Here is a 10,662-nt window from a genome sequence, read left to right as displayed (position 1 = left end):
TTTCTTGATTTACCTTCTTGTTTTACCATATACTGTAACATCTAAGTGCAATGCTCCATTCCTACTGCTTTCAACTTCTTTTATGTACATGCTCAACTCTTATGTAACGAAGTACACAGAAGCAAATTCTATGCAACAATTCTTTTTGACATTTTCAACTACCAGCCTTAGTTACGTATAGCTGAGCCACATGCAAACCTGTGTACTAATAGTTAGTTTTGGTATATTTTGGTCAGTATGCTATAAGTCATACTAAGTCTAATTTTACTCCAAATATGCTCATACTATTCTATGCCTATTAGAATCTCTAGTCTAAAGGTTACACATTGATGCCTGCATTCAATTAAAAATTCCCATTGCATTCAAATTACTTTCTCTGACATATATCATTCAATTCCTTATAGCAAAATAAAGGCATGCTCAGATGCATAGTCATGTTTTTTTTTCTTTCAACAATCATTCCTCATTTCAAATCAAATACTACTCATTATCTGACTTAAAATTTCCATATCTTATTTTTCTATGTTTAAATAGGTTAGCTTTCAGGACATTCTTTTCCCAGAAACAAACTTAAAGATCTTCCTAAATTGTACCTTATACTGCAGAGAGGGGTAGCAAGTTGAAAGCTTCTTCACAAAGCAAACAGCCCCCCCCACAATTTCTTTTGTTCATAAGAAAAATAGCCCATCAATTTATTTTCTTCCCAATCAATTGGCATAGAAATTAAACTGAAGTTCAAAAATATCAGAGAGATAGTGAATGATCTCACTTATGGAAAAGATGCAACACAAACTTTATCAGCACAATTTAGTGATTTTATTTTTGAGATTTTTAAAAAGCACATCTTTATTATTTTTATAACTAACTCAAAGTGACAAATATATCCAAAACTTCTTCTTCTTCCAATATTCCCCACAACAACAACCACAAGAGATGGGTTAGACTGAGAATGTGACTGGTTCAAAGTCATCCAACCAGGACTAGGACTTAAGAGTCTCTTGGTTTCTAGTCTTAGACCATTTCTATTTCAATCACATGGGATATTTCTTTGCCGTCTGCTTTGTTATTTTGACATCAAATGTTGAGGATTGAATTCTGTACTGTAGTCAGACTCCAAGACGTCTTCCTCTTAGATAGCTTCCAACATCTTTTGTGTGCAAAGCTGCGAGAAGATGAAACCTAGAAAGCAGGTATATCAAATCAGGACTGCAAAAACCCAGATGACCATTAGATGGCAGCAAAAAGGAAGCTCTTTTGGCTACCATCAAGATTGTATTTTCAATTTTTGCAATTTGGGTACAATAGATATAAGAAGTAAGAGAATAAGATGTAGATAACACTAGGGAAGCACATTTCCATTCATGCAAATCATTGAATAACAAAGAATTTTGCTCTCTCATTTGCTTTCATTCTCCATGCAGCTCAAATATGCAACACTGCTGAAGTCCATGTTACATCTTGCTGGATGTAAACAGGGTTGGCTCAAAACAAATACTGGCAACCACAAGGAGTCCCTTGAATAATTTGTTCATTCTTCCTCAATCTATATGACACCATAGTTACATGGCCAGTATGCATTTTAGAAATAAGTGCAGGTTTATTAGCCATTCTAATTATTTACGTTAATTGTTAATTTTTTATTGTTTTTTAATCTCACTTGCCAGTTGTCTATTTATTTGTTGTATGTGTGTATGTGGGGGGAGGAGGTTACAAAAATAGAATTATTATTATTGTTGTTGTTAGTTTCCAAGAGTTACTTTCAGCCATATACATTGAATAACTCTTATCAATCCATTGTATAAAGAAATATTGTTTGAGCATCCCAGGTTTCCTTTTCCTTGTCCTTGAATTAATATCCTATGCTGACTTGGAATATATTCAAGCTTCTTAACTTTGATTCCTGCTGGAGAAAAATACATTCAATAACTTGCTACAAACTCAGACAAGAGGTATGATACAACTGTATCACGAACATTCATAGTTTGGAAGAATATTGGCTGGGATTAGATTTGTGTTAAAATATTACATTTTCTGTGATTCAAAATTGTGTTTGAATCCTGATTTTGGTCTGTGTTTGGTTCCTGATTTGAAGGCTTTATTGATGGATTTTTACAACTGTACTAAAGAATATTGCTTTAGTTTCATAGATGTTTATGGAGAAACTAGCAATGACTAATCTAAGACCTATTTGTTTCTGAAAGACTAAAGTATGACTTAATTTGGATGTAATCCAATATGCATACCAGGGCTATGAAGAGATCCAGTAGCATTTAGCTGATCACCTGCATTGTAATATGCTACTATAAATAGCTGTTTTTGGAATGCAAATGGAACTTAGAAAAAGCACTAACAACACCAAGTTGGAGTATTTATTTCAATGATAAATTTTATTTTCTATTAATATCAGAAATATTTTTGCTTTTTAAGAGTTATCAATCTAGTTTTTATTACTTCTCCAAAGGAAAATTGAATCATTTTTCCTCCAGCCTCTAAAGTACATGTTAAAATTTAGTGGAAAAACTTGGCAAAACTTCATATTGAGCAGGACAATTTTTGGCAAAAAAAATTAATCATCATTTTCATTACTTATCACCAAATACAGGTAGTCCTCAACTTTTAGCAGTTTGTTAGTGACCATTCAAAGTTACAATGGCACTGAAAAAAAAAGTGACATGACTTATTCACACTTACGACCATTGTAGCATCCTCATGGTTTATGTGATCAAAATTGAGATGCTTAGCAGCTGGTTCATAATTATGATGGAGTCATGTGATCAATTTTTGCAAACTTCTGACAAACAAAGCCAATGGGGAATCCAGATTCACTTAACAATCAGGTTACTAACTTAACAACTGCAATGATTCACTTAACAACTGTGGTAAGAAAGGTCGTAAAATGGGCAAACTCATTTAACAAATGTCTCACTTAATAACATACATTTTGGGCTCAGTTTTTCATAAGCTGAGGACTATCTATATGCTTCCTGCATCCCATGGAGAATGAACTTTCTTTAAAAATCAAAGTATAACTTCTAATCAGAAAAAAGAACTAAGGCTAAATTAAATAAAAATTCAATTCAATTTAACCAATTTAAATTTAGTTTCTATTTTAGTTCAACTCTCTTGGTCACCTACATGTTTTAAAGGTTGAATTCTAAACTTTTCAGATTCTAACTAAATATACTTATTTAGTTTGTCTTTAGATCAGTGCTTATGGATTTAGAACATTTCTCTTTAGAGATACAACCTTGAAAGCTTTTGCAAAACCAGTACTTGTGTTAGTCTAGAAGCCTTGTTCTTGATTTAACTGGAAGAATAGACACTGGAATTTTTCTTTATTCTTAACACAATTTAGAGGAAACATGAGTAACCTGGATAACATGGAATGAGCTCTCTTTGACAGTTGACAGACTTATCTGCCTAAATCTTTATTGCAAAGAAGGGGTTTAATTTAGAAGATAGGTTAGTAGTCACTTAAAATAGCAAGGCATGGTGCAGACCTTGTCAAAAAAACCCGGGTATATTTGAATACAAGGACATAGGGCAGTGATGGTGAATCTTTTTTTTCTCGGGTGCTATGGCGTGTGCACGTGTGCCCAAACCTGTAATTAAATGCCTTTCCAAGAGTCTGGGGAGGGGAGAAACAGTCCCCCTGCCCTCCAGAAGCCCCAAAATAAGCTGAAGCTGACATAGGGCAACACCTCGCGTGCCCTAAGTTATGGCTCTGCGTAGGTTCACCATCACGAACATAGGGCAATACTCAAGAACCTATTCATGACTATCAAGAGCTGTCTTTTAAGAAGAAAGGGGAAGAAAATTAAGTATCAAGATTTATATACCTAAGCACTTAGTCTTCTCATCACTCACATATGGGATCCAACCATTCTGAGGTGTTATCGATTAGCAGAGTGTGATGATGAGATACAGCTTCATCTTTCTTTTTCAGTGAGATGGTTTGAAGAATTAGCAATACATTTGCCTCATGCAATTGTTGTAATTCCTGTTTTAGCCATTGAAGGTGGATAAATAAAGAGCATAGTGAAAGATTAAAAACATAAATTAATGCTAACATCATGTATTAAACACCTGCACAGGAGAATTAAATACTGAGAGAAGTCTAAATACAGCTAAGGAACTACATTTCATTATTTTAGGGCAATGCAAAAAGTCCTCTTTACTAGAGCCTCTTATGGGGAAGATTATCAAAAGGTATTCTCAGGGAAATCCTGACAATTAGACAGAGGTACTTAATACAAAAAACAATTCTTCAAATAATCAGGTCCCAAACTAAATAATGCTTAGAAAGCAACTAAGAACCAATGCAATCCAAGGCACAATGTGATCCATTTTTTTCTGGTTATTAAGCTTACCTGCTATAATTTGCAGCAATTGCAATTTTTGGGAACTTTTCAAGGATAGCCTTACATTCAACATGTTCCAATAGCCAATGTAGAATGCAACTAAGGGAATGGATGACCTTTACCAAACTTCACTAGCTTTGAAAGTTTCATAATTGGCATACTAGCTTTAATTGTGTGAAAATACTCCTTGTTGCAGCTGTCATCTAAGAATTCTGTGACAGCTGAAGATTAAGGAGCACTCCCAGAGAGTGGACTTGCTCTTTTAGAAATAGAATCTGGTCCAAAACTGACTAAACATTAGTCAATAACTGTAATTTCATACTTATACCTTTGTCTTCTCTCTCTTTTTAAACTTTTACTCACAACCAATTTCGTTGTATTTAAGTACAATGACAATAAAGATTATACTTATTATCATACTTAGCAAATTTGAAAAGGAGGGAAGAAAAAAAAGGAGGAAGTATCATCAGTATAATGTTGGCAACCCATTTCAAACCTCTGGCATGATCTCCCCCAAACATTTTCATATAGATCAGGGATTCCCAATTCCAAGACCCATTGGGAACTGGGCCACTGAAGCACTGAGCGAGCATGTGAAGTATATGCACGGGATTCATGTTGCGCATGTAAAATTATTACCCCCCCCCACCTGCTGAAGCAATTGGTCCACAGAGCCAAAAAGGTTGGGGAACCCTGATGTAGATTCTGAATAAGTGGGTCAACTGGGTAAATATTGATCAATAATAATCCCCCTGCATCAGTTTTGGGTACAAAGGATTGAAACTACTGGGGAATGGTAGCCCCCCCCCCCCCCCCGTGACACCAATATATAATATTGTATCATGTAATCCAGAAAGTACTGTAAGTGACATGTACTGAAAATTGCAAAAAGGTCCAGGATAATTAGTAGACTTATACTCTTGCATTTGTGTTACAGAGCTTTATTGTGCAGCACTGGCATATTTTAGACAGCAGTTTGCAAGCATTAAATCTTGATCAGGATGCCTGCCCTAAGTTCATATCTTTCATGACGTTTGTGAGGCAGCTGTGATATGATAGGCCTTCTCAATAATAATTCCTAATAGACTCCCCCAGATGTACTTGTAGTCCTCACCTTGTTGCATGCTGTAGCCAAAAGCCAGATTGAAATGGATCCCATACACTTTATCAGCTATATTTGTTTAAAGCTGCAAGGCAATCTAATTTTTTCCAGAAATAGATGGACCATCATTATTTAGCTCTCCTGGGCTAAGTGTGGCCAGTTTTAGAGAAGGCTTATAATTGCAGTTTTTATGTGGTGGGTGGGGGCCTGGGAAACTTTCCCCTAACTTAAGCTTATGTAGATTTACATGGGATACATTAAAAGGGATCTTTCTTGCATTTTGAAGCATTTGTTGTATATATTTGTGTAGTACAGTTGCAACCTGAAACCTTTCCTGCAAGTTTTCTAGGAAGGAAGTTGCAAATCCAAAGGTATTGACACACTTCCACCATCAGCTGCAACATGATCTCCACTGACTTTTTCCCTTCAAGTGTCCCACTTTACTTATGGGAAGATGTCACGGTAATCTCCTCTTGTTGCAAATAAGGATCACATGTTATTGTTTCAGAAGTTTGCTTAAACAGGATTATCAGTGGAGGGCAAAAAATCAGTGAGAGTGAGACCTACTTTGGACTTTCTATAGGCTTGCTTCTCCACTGAATTATCTTGTGGGAATATGGCAGTGAACATTAGAAATCTTTTTTTCCTTTCTTCCATTCTTCCTTCTTTCTTTCTTTCTTTCTTTCTTTCTTTCTTTCTTTCTTTCTTTCTTTCTCTTTCTTTCTTTCTTTCTTTCTTTCTTTCTTTCTTTCTTTCTTTCTTTCTTTCCTTCCTTCCTCCCTCCCTCCTTTTCCTTTCCTTTCCCTTCTCTACCTCTTTCCAGCCAGGTAGGTTGTGGCTACTTCTGAGAAGAAGAGAATTGAGGGATTGCACAAGTGGCTTGGAAAATATAATGGAATTTTGAAAATGTGAATCATATGATTTCAGCAGGAGCCCTGCAGCTCTGACATAGCCACAACGTCTCCAAATTTCATTCCCTCAGGAGTAATGGTTCCATCATTTTGTAGGTTTGACTATGTTTTCACCCAGTTGAAGGTTACAGATATAAATTTATTTATAGATTGTTTCTGATCATTAGATTTTTACCTTGTTTGAAAATTTGCCTTCTTTTTCTTAAGGAAAAAGAAAGTAAAATATTTTAGGAAAAAATGTAAAACAATGTTCTGTCTGTAAGAAGATATAATTAATTACTTCCAGTAGGATATATTTTTGGAAATGATAATGTTTGCAGCCTGGCATCTCATATTATAAGGATTTTATAAGTTTCAAAATTAGTTGAAATTATTTCAAATGTTACATGAGAATAACACTTCTCTGCAATTCACTAAAGGAACCTGATTTTTTTAGGTTTTTGCATACATAAGGGTGAAAAAATGTGCTTTAAAACAAAAGGAATCATTACCTTCCTTAAAGAGTGGCATCACTCTGATGCAAATGTGAAAAACAGAAGACACTTTTAATTAATAGAAATGCATAGCTGTATTTAGGTGAGATCCAAAGCAGTTTCTGAATACAATAATTCTTGAAGTATGCACAACTTCAGGCAGTCATGCCTAATCTATTGTAGGCCTCTTAACACTATATTTCTGTACTAATGGATGGGGAAATTTTATTTCAAAAAAAGTGCTCAATCATGGGAACAATTTTACTATTATTGGGAAAAACTACAGCAAAATATAACATTAGTAGAAATGGTTCTTAGCTCAGGAATTCAAGGTGTTGCTGCTTTCAGGAATTATGAGTGGCCTATATTATATTGGGGACAGAAGTCTTGTCCAAATATCTGGAGAAAGTTCTAAAATTTCACTAGGCATTTCTGATGTAAGATCTTTTAAGGCAAACAATCATGAAGATTTTCCCAGCATAATGGACTTGGCCCTTCAATTAAAAAATCTTGGCATTTGAGGAACCATTTACATGATTATTTATATTTAAGGGAAGGTAGCACTTCATTTCTGCCCACAATGCTTTATTCATTTTTACAACTGACTTACAATCTATCAGATCTTCCTATTAGAGAAGGAAAACCACATCTTTTTCAAATTCTTGTGGACTTCAACAAACTATTTGCTTATATTGTTTCATCAGGACCAATGTCTTTTATACAGCTTGTGATTTTCATGCCTCTCATAACAATAACACAGCCTAAATATAAAACCAGGCAAGTGAAAAGATTGCATTTTTGAAAACATGTTTAATATCCATATTTTTGTCTGTAGGGCAAAGCCAAAACAGTCTGGCCTAGTTTCAAGTTACAAATCCATACACCTTTCTTTTTCCCTTTCAGTTAAATGAACAGTGTGGCAACAAAAAGGCTTGGATACCCAAAATAAAACAGTTCAGCAACCGCTTAAAGAAATGAAAAACTCACAGTCTGTATTTCTCTTCCAGAGTGATTTAACCTGGTTTAGTGATGAACTCATGAAAAGGGTAGAGGTTTCTGCTCAGGTACAATGAATGAAGATCAATATATCAGACAGCTATTATTTAATGGGTGAGCGGAGGGGGGGGAGTCATTTTGCAATTTTAAACATTATGATTGATTGAGATTCTTTTAAAAACAAAATTAAATACTGTAAGGTTTATTTGGGATAAGATTTCTGCTAACGATCAAGAATCAACTATAGGATATATGAAATGCAGATTTCTATCTATCTTTCCAAGTAAGAAATATGGAGAGCAAAAATCTACAATGTTAGACCTGAGCACTGACATGGATAAGCTTTCATATTTTGCATTCAGCTATGGAAAAATAAAGCAAACCCTATCCCAAAATAGATGAGATAATGGGTCAATCATTACTGTCCAAACAAGCTGAAAGCAGCCATATCTTGTTATGGCAGCAGTTATTTCTGCCTATATATTTTGACAGTTAATATGAGCTGCATTTAGGTGAAAGAGCTACGAGTAACCATGGCACATATGAACCCTGAAAGAAACAGACATGTGAGTTGGCTTCTTTTAAGACAAGAAAGCAAATTGAAAACTAGGAGAAGGGAAAAACAACACAAAACAAAAAAAAAACATATTATTTTCATATGTTTTCAGAGGTAATTAACAACTTTATTGGGAGAAATAGGTGCAATGGATGTGATTCACTAGAAATCTAGATAATCCTGGAAACTGCTGTTTAGGAAAAGAAGCAAGAAATATGATTGAGTGTGAAAGAAAAAAGGAAGACACGGTCCTTCAAAGCTTTGAAAACATATCATACTGATGAGAAGCTCCCATTCTAAAGGTAGTCATCTATTTGGAGGAGATTATTTTAAAGATGACCACTATGAGCTAGCTTATGGTATATTAGTTGTGACAGTGACATACTGTGTTTCCTTACTCTTTATACAGGCTCATTTAATTCCACTTCAGTATGAGAATCATCTTCTGACCGAATGGTGCATGTACTGTGCTGTTTCAGAAGAAAGGGTCAGATCCCAAATAGACTTAACAATCAGGTCTTAAGTCACCTGATCTGCAAAAGTAGCCAGAGGATATCCTCATATTAGTTTACATACAAAGCCCTTATACCCAAATTTTGCTCTTTCCTCCTAATTCTCTTGACTTTCAAAATATTTGGCCCCGACTGCTTCTGTTTATATTATTACCAACAAGAAATTAAGGGAGGACTGAGAATCATCAGCTGTAAGTGAAGAACTGAGGTCTGTGCCAGGGTACTTGCAGTAAACATCCTTTCAGCTATTAGCAGGAGTAGCGTTTTGCCACAAGTTTCAAGCAACTGGATTCTTCTTTGGTTTTTAATGTTTTTTTTAGAAGATGAAAAAGTAAAGAATATTAAAAAAAACACTTCTTAACCAAGAAGAAAATTAAAAACAAGACAGAAGATTAAAAAAGTCTGCCTCTTCTACATACACTTCCTTCAAGATGTAAATGCAGCAAATGCATCCAAAACAATGCAGAAAGCTAATATGAAAGATTAGGAAAGATAAGAACTTTGCCTAAAGGATTTGCTAGAGCCAGCATTTGTATGCATGTTAAAGAGAGCACAGTTTTCTAAAGGAAATATCAATGAATGGATCGAAGAATTAGGTGGGGAAAGAAAAAAAAAGAAGAAATTCTACATTTATTCAAAGGGGAGAACTGACAACTGTCATAATTCCTGACAAAATAGTAACTTCCTTAGGATGCTGAGAGGGGAGAGAAATCTAAGCTCACAGTCGTTATGTAAACTCTGCATTGCATTCCTTTCTCATAGATTATGAAGTCACTCTAAGGAAAAATTGCTGCCACACTGACTTGCTATTTAATTCATCTTGTATCTAAAAAACAAATTTGTTACTAAAGATGAAATTATTTGGGATAACATGCTAATGCTGGTGCTGTCAATAGGCAGGACACTGCATTCTCTTGTACAGAGTGCAAAAATCCTATGCCAACCTTCAGTGCAACCTCATACCATTGACCTATGTGGTTTCTTCCCCCTCCCTCCCAGGAGATGTAGTCTTACAAAAAAGAAAAAAAATATTTTAAATATTGACGGTGGACTGTCTCCAGCCTCTTTACCCTGCCACCAAAACCACATTTCTTCACACTAAGTGTGTGCACCCTGCATCATGGAACCGCACTCTGGGTCTGTAGTGTTTGGAAGTTCACGGTACATGGAACCATCTTTTTCCTTTCACTGCCCAGAGCAGATAGTGCCTTTGCAATTGCTTAGCACTAGAACCAACCAATCTTCTTTTCCTTGGCTACTTAGCTTAAGTTGCCATAATCCTTGCTGAGAATCAATGATGCCTTGCTCTACGGATGGGACAAGAATGCAAGAGAAAAACAAAGAACCTGATCCTGGTTTCTTGGAGCCATTTTGTGGACTTCTTGCCAATCCCAAGGCTGCATCTCAAAACATGTCTGACTCTCTCTGTTTCCTTCTGCAGTTCCAGTTATATATATGTTTTGGCCTATTGTTCCTGCTCAGTTTGAAGAGCTATTATTAGAAGATCCAGAAGTTGAGGCGACAGCAGCTCCAGCTGGGCTGCTTGTTGATACAGACTTGCGGATGTGAGGAAGCAAGTAGGGGTCACATGCCAATTGTTGGACATCTATCCGATCTTCCTTCCTATATGCCAGGCAACGCCTAATAAATGCCTACAAGATAATGAAAGACAAGGAGAAAATAGGCACGAGAAATGAAAATTTGTACTCCCCCTTGTAAAGGGAAGAAACTAGCAGCACTAGCAAAAACAA

General features: G+C 35.6%; 1 protein-coding gene across 9 annotated transcripts in view; it reads right to left on the bottom strand.

The window, feature by feature from the left end:
- Positions 1-799: 799 nt before the first annotated feature.
- Positions 800-10,662, bottom strand: part of TLK2 (tousled like kinase 2) — a 73,879-nt gene continuing 64,016 nt past the window's right edge. For 7 of the 9 annotated variants that reach the window (XM_087713398.1, XM_087713399.1, XM_087713400.1 and 4 more), the window contains one exon: positions 7,638-10,563. In XM_087713398.1, coding sequence (XP_087569524.1) covers positions 10,390-10,563 — 174 coding nt within the window. In that variant the 3' untranslated portion in view covers positions 7,638-10,389. Of the gene's footprint in view, positions 1,180-3,839; positions 4,001-7,637; positions 10,564-10,662 lie in introns of those variants that run through there. The other 2 variants (XM_087713401.1, XR_015696417.1) reach the window with 2 other exon arrangements.

Source organism: Thamnophis sirtalis, unplaced genomic scaffold (assembly GCF_051295495.1).
Source record: "Thamnophis sirtalis isolate CommonGarterSnake01/CBP01778 unplaced genomic scaffold, rThaSir2_p1.2 scaffold_4, whole genome shotgun sequence".
NCBI lineage: Eukaryota > Metazoa > Chordata > Lepidosauria > Squamata > Natricidae > Thamnophis > Thamnophis sirtalis.
This window is presented reverse-complemented; position numbering and strand designations above follow the sequence as displayed.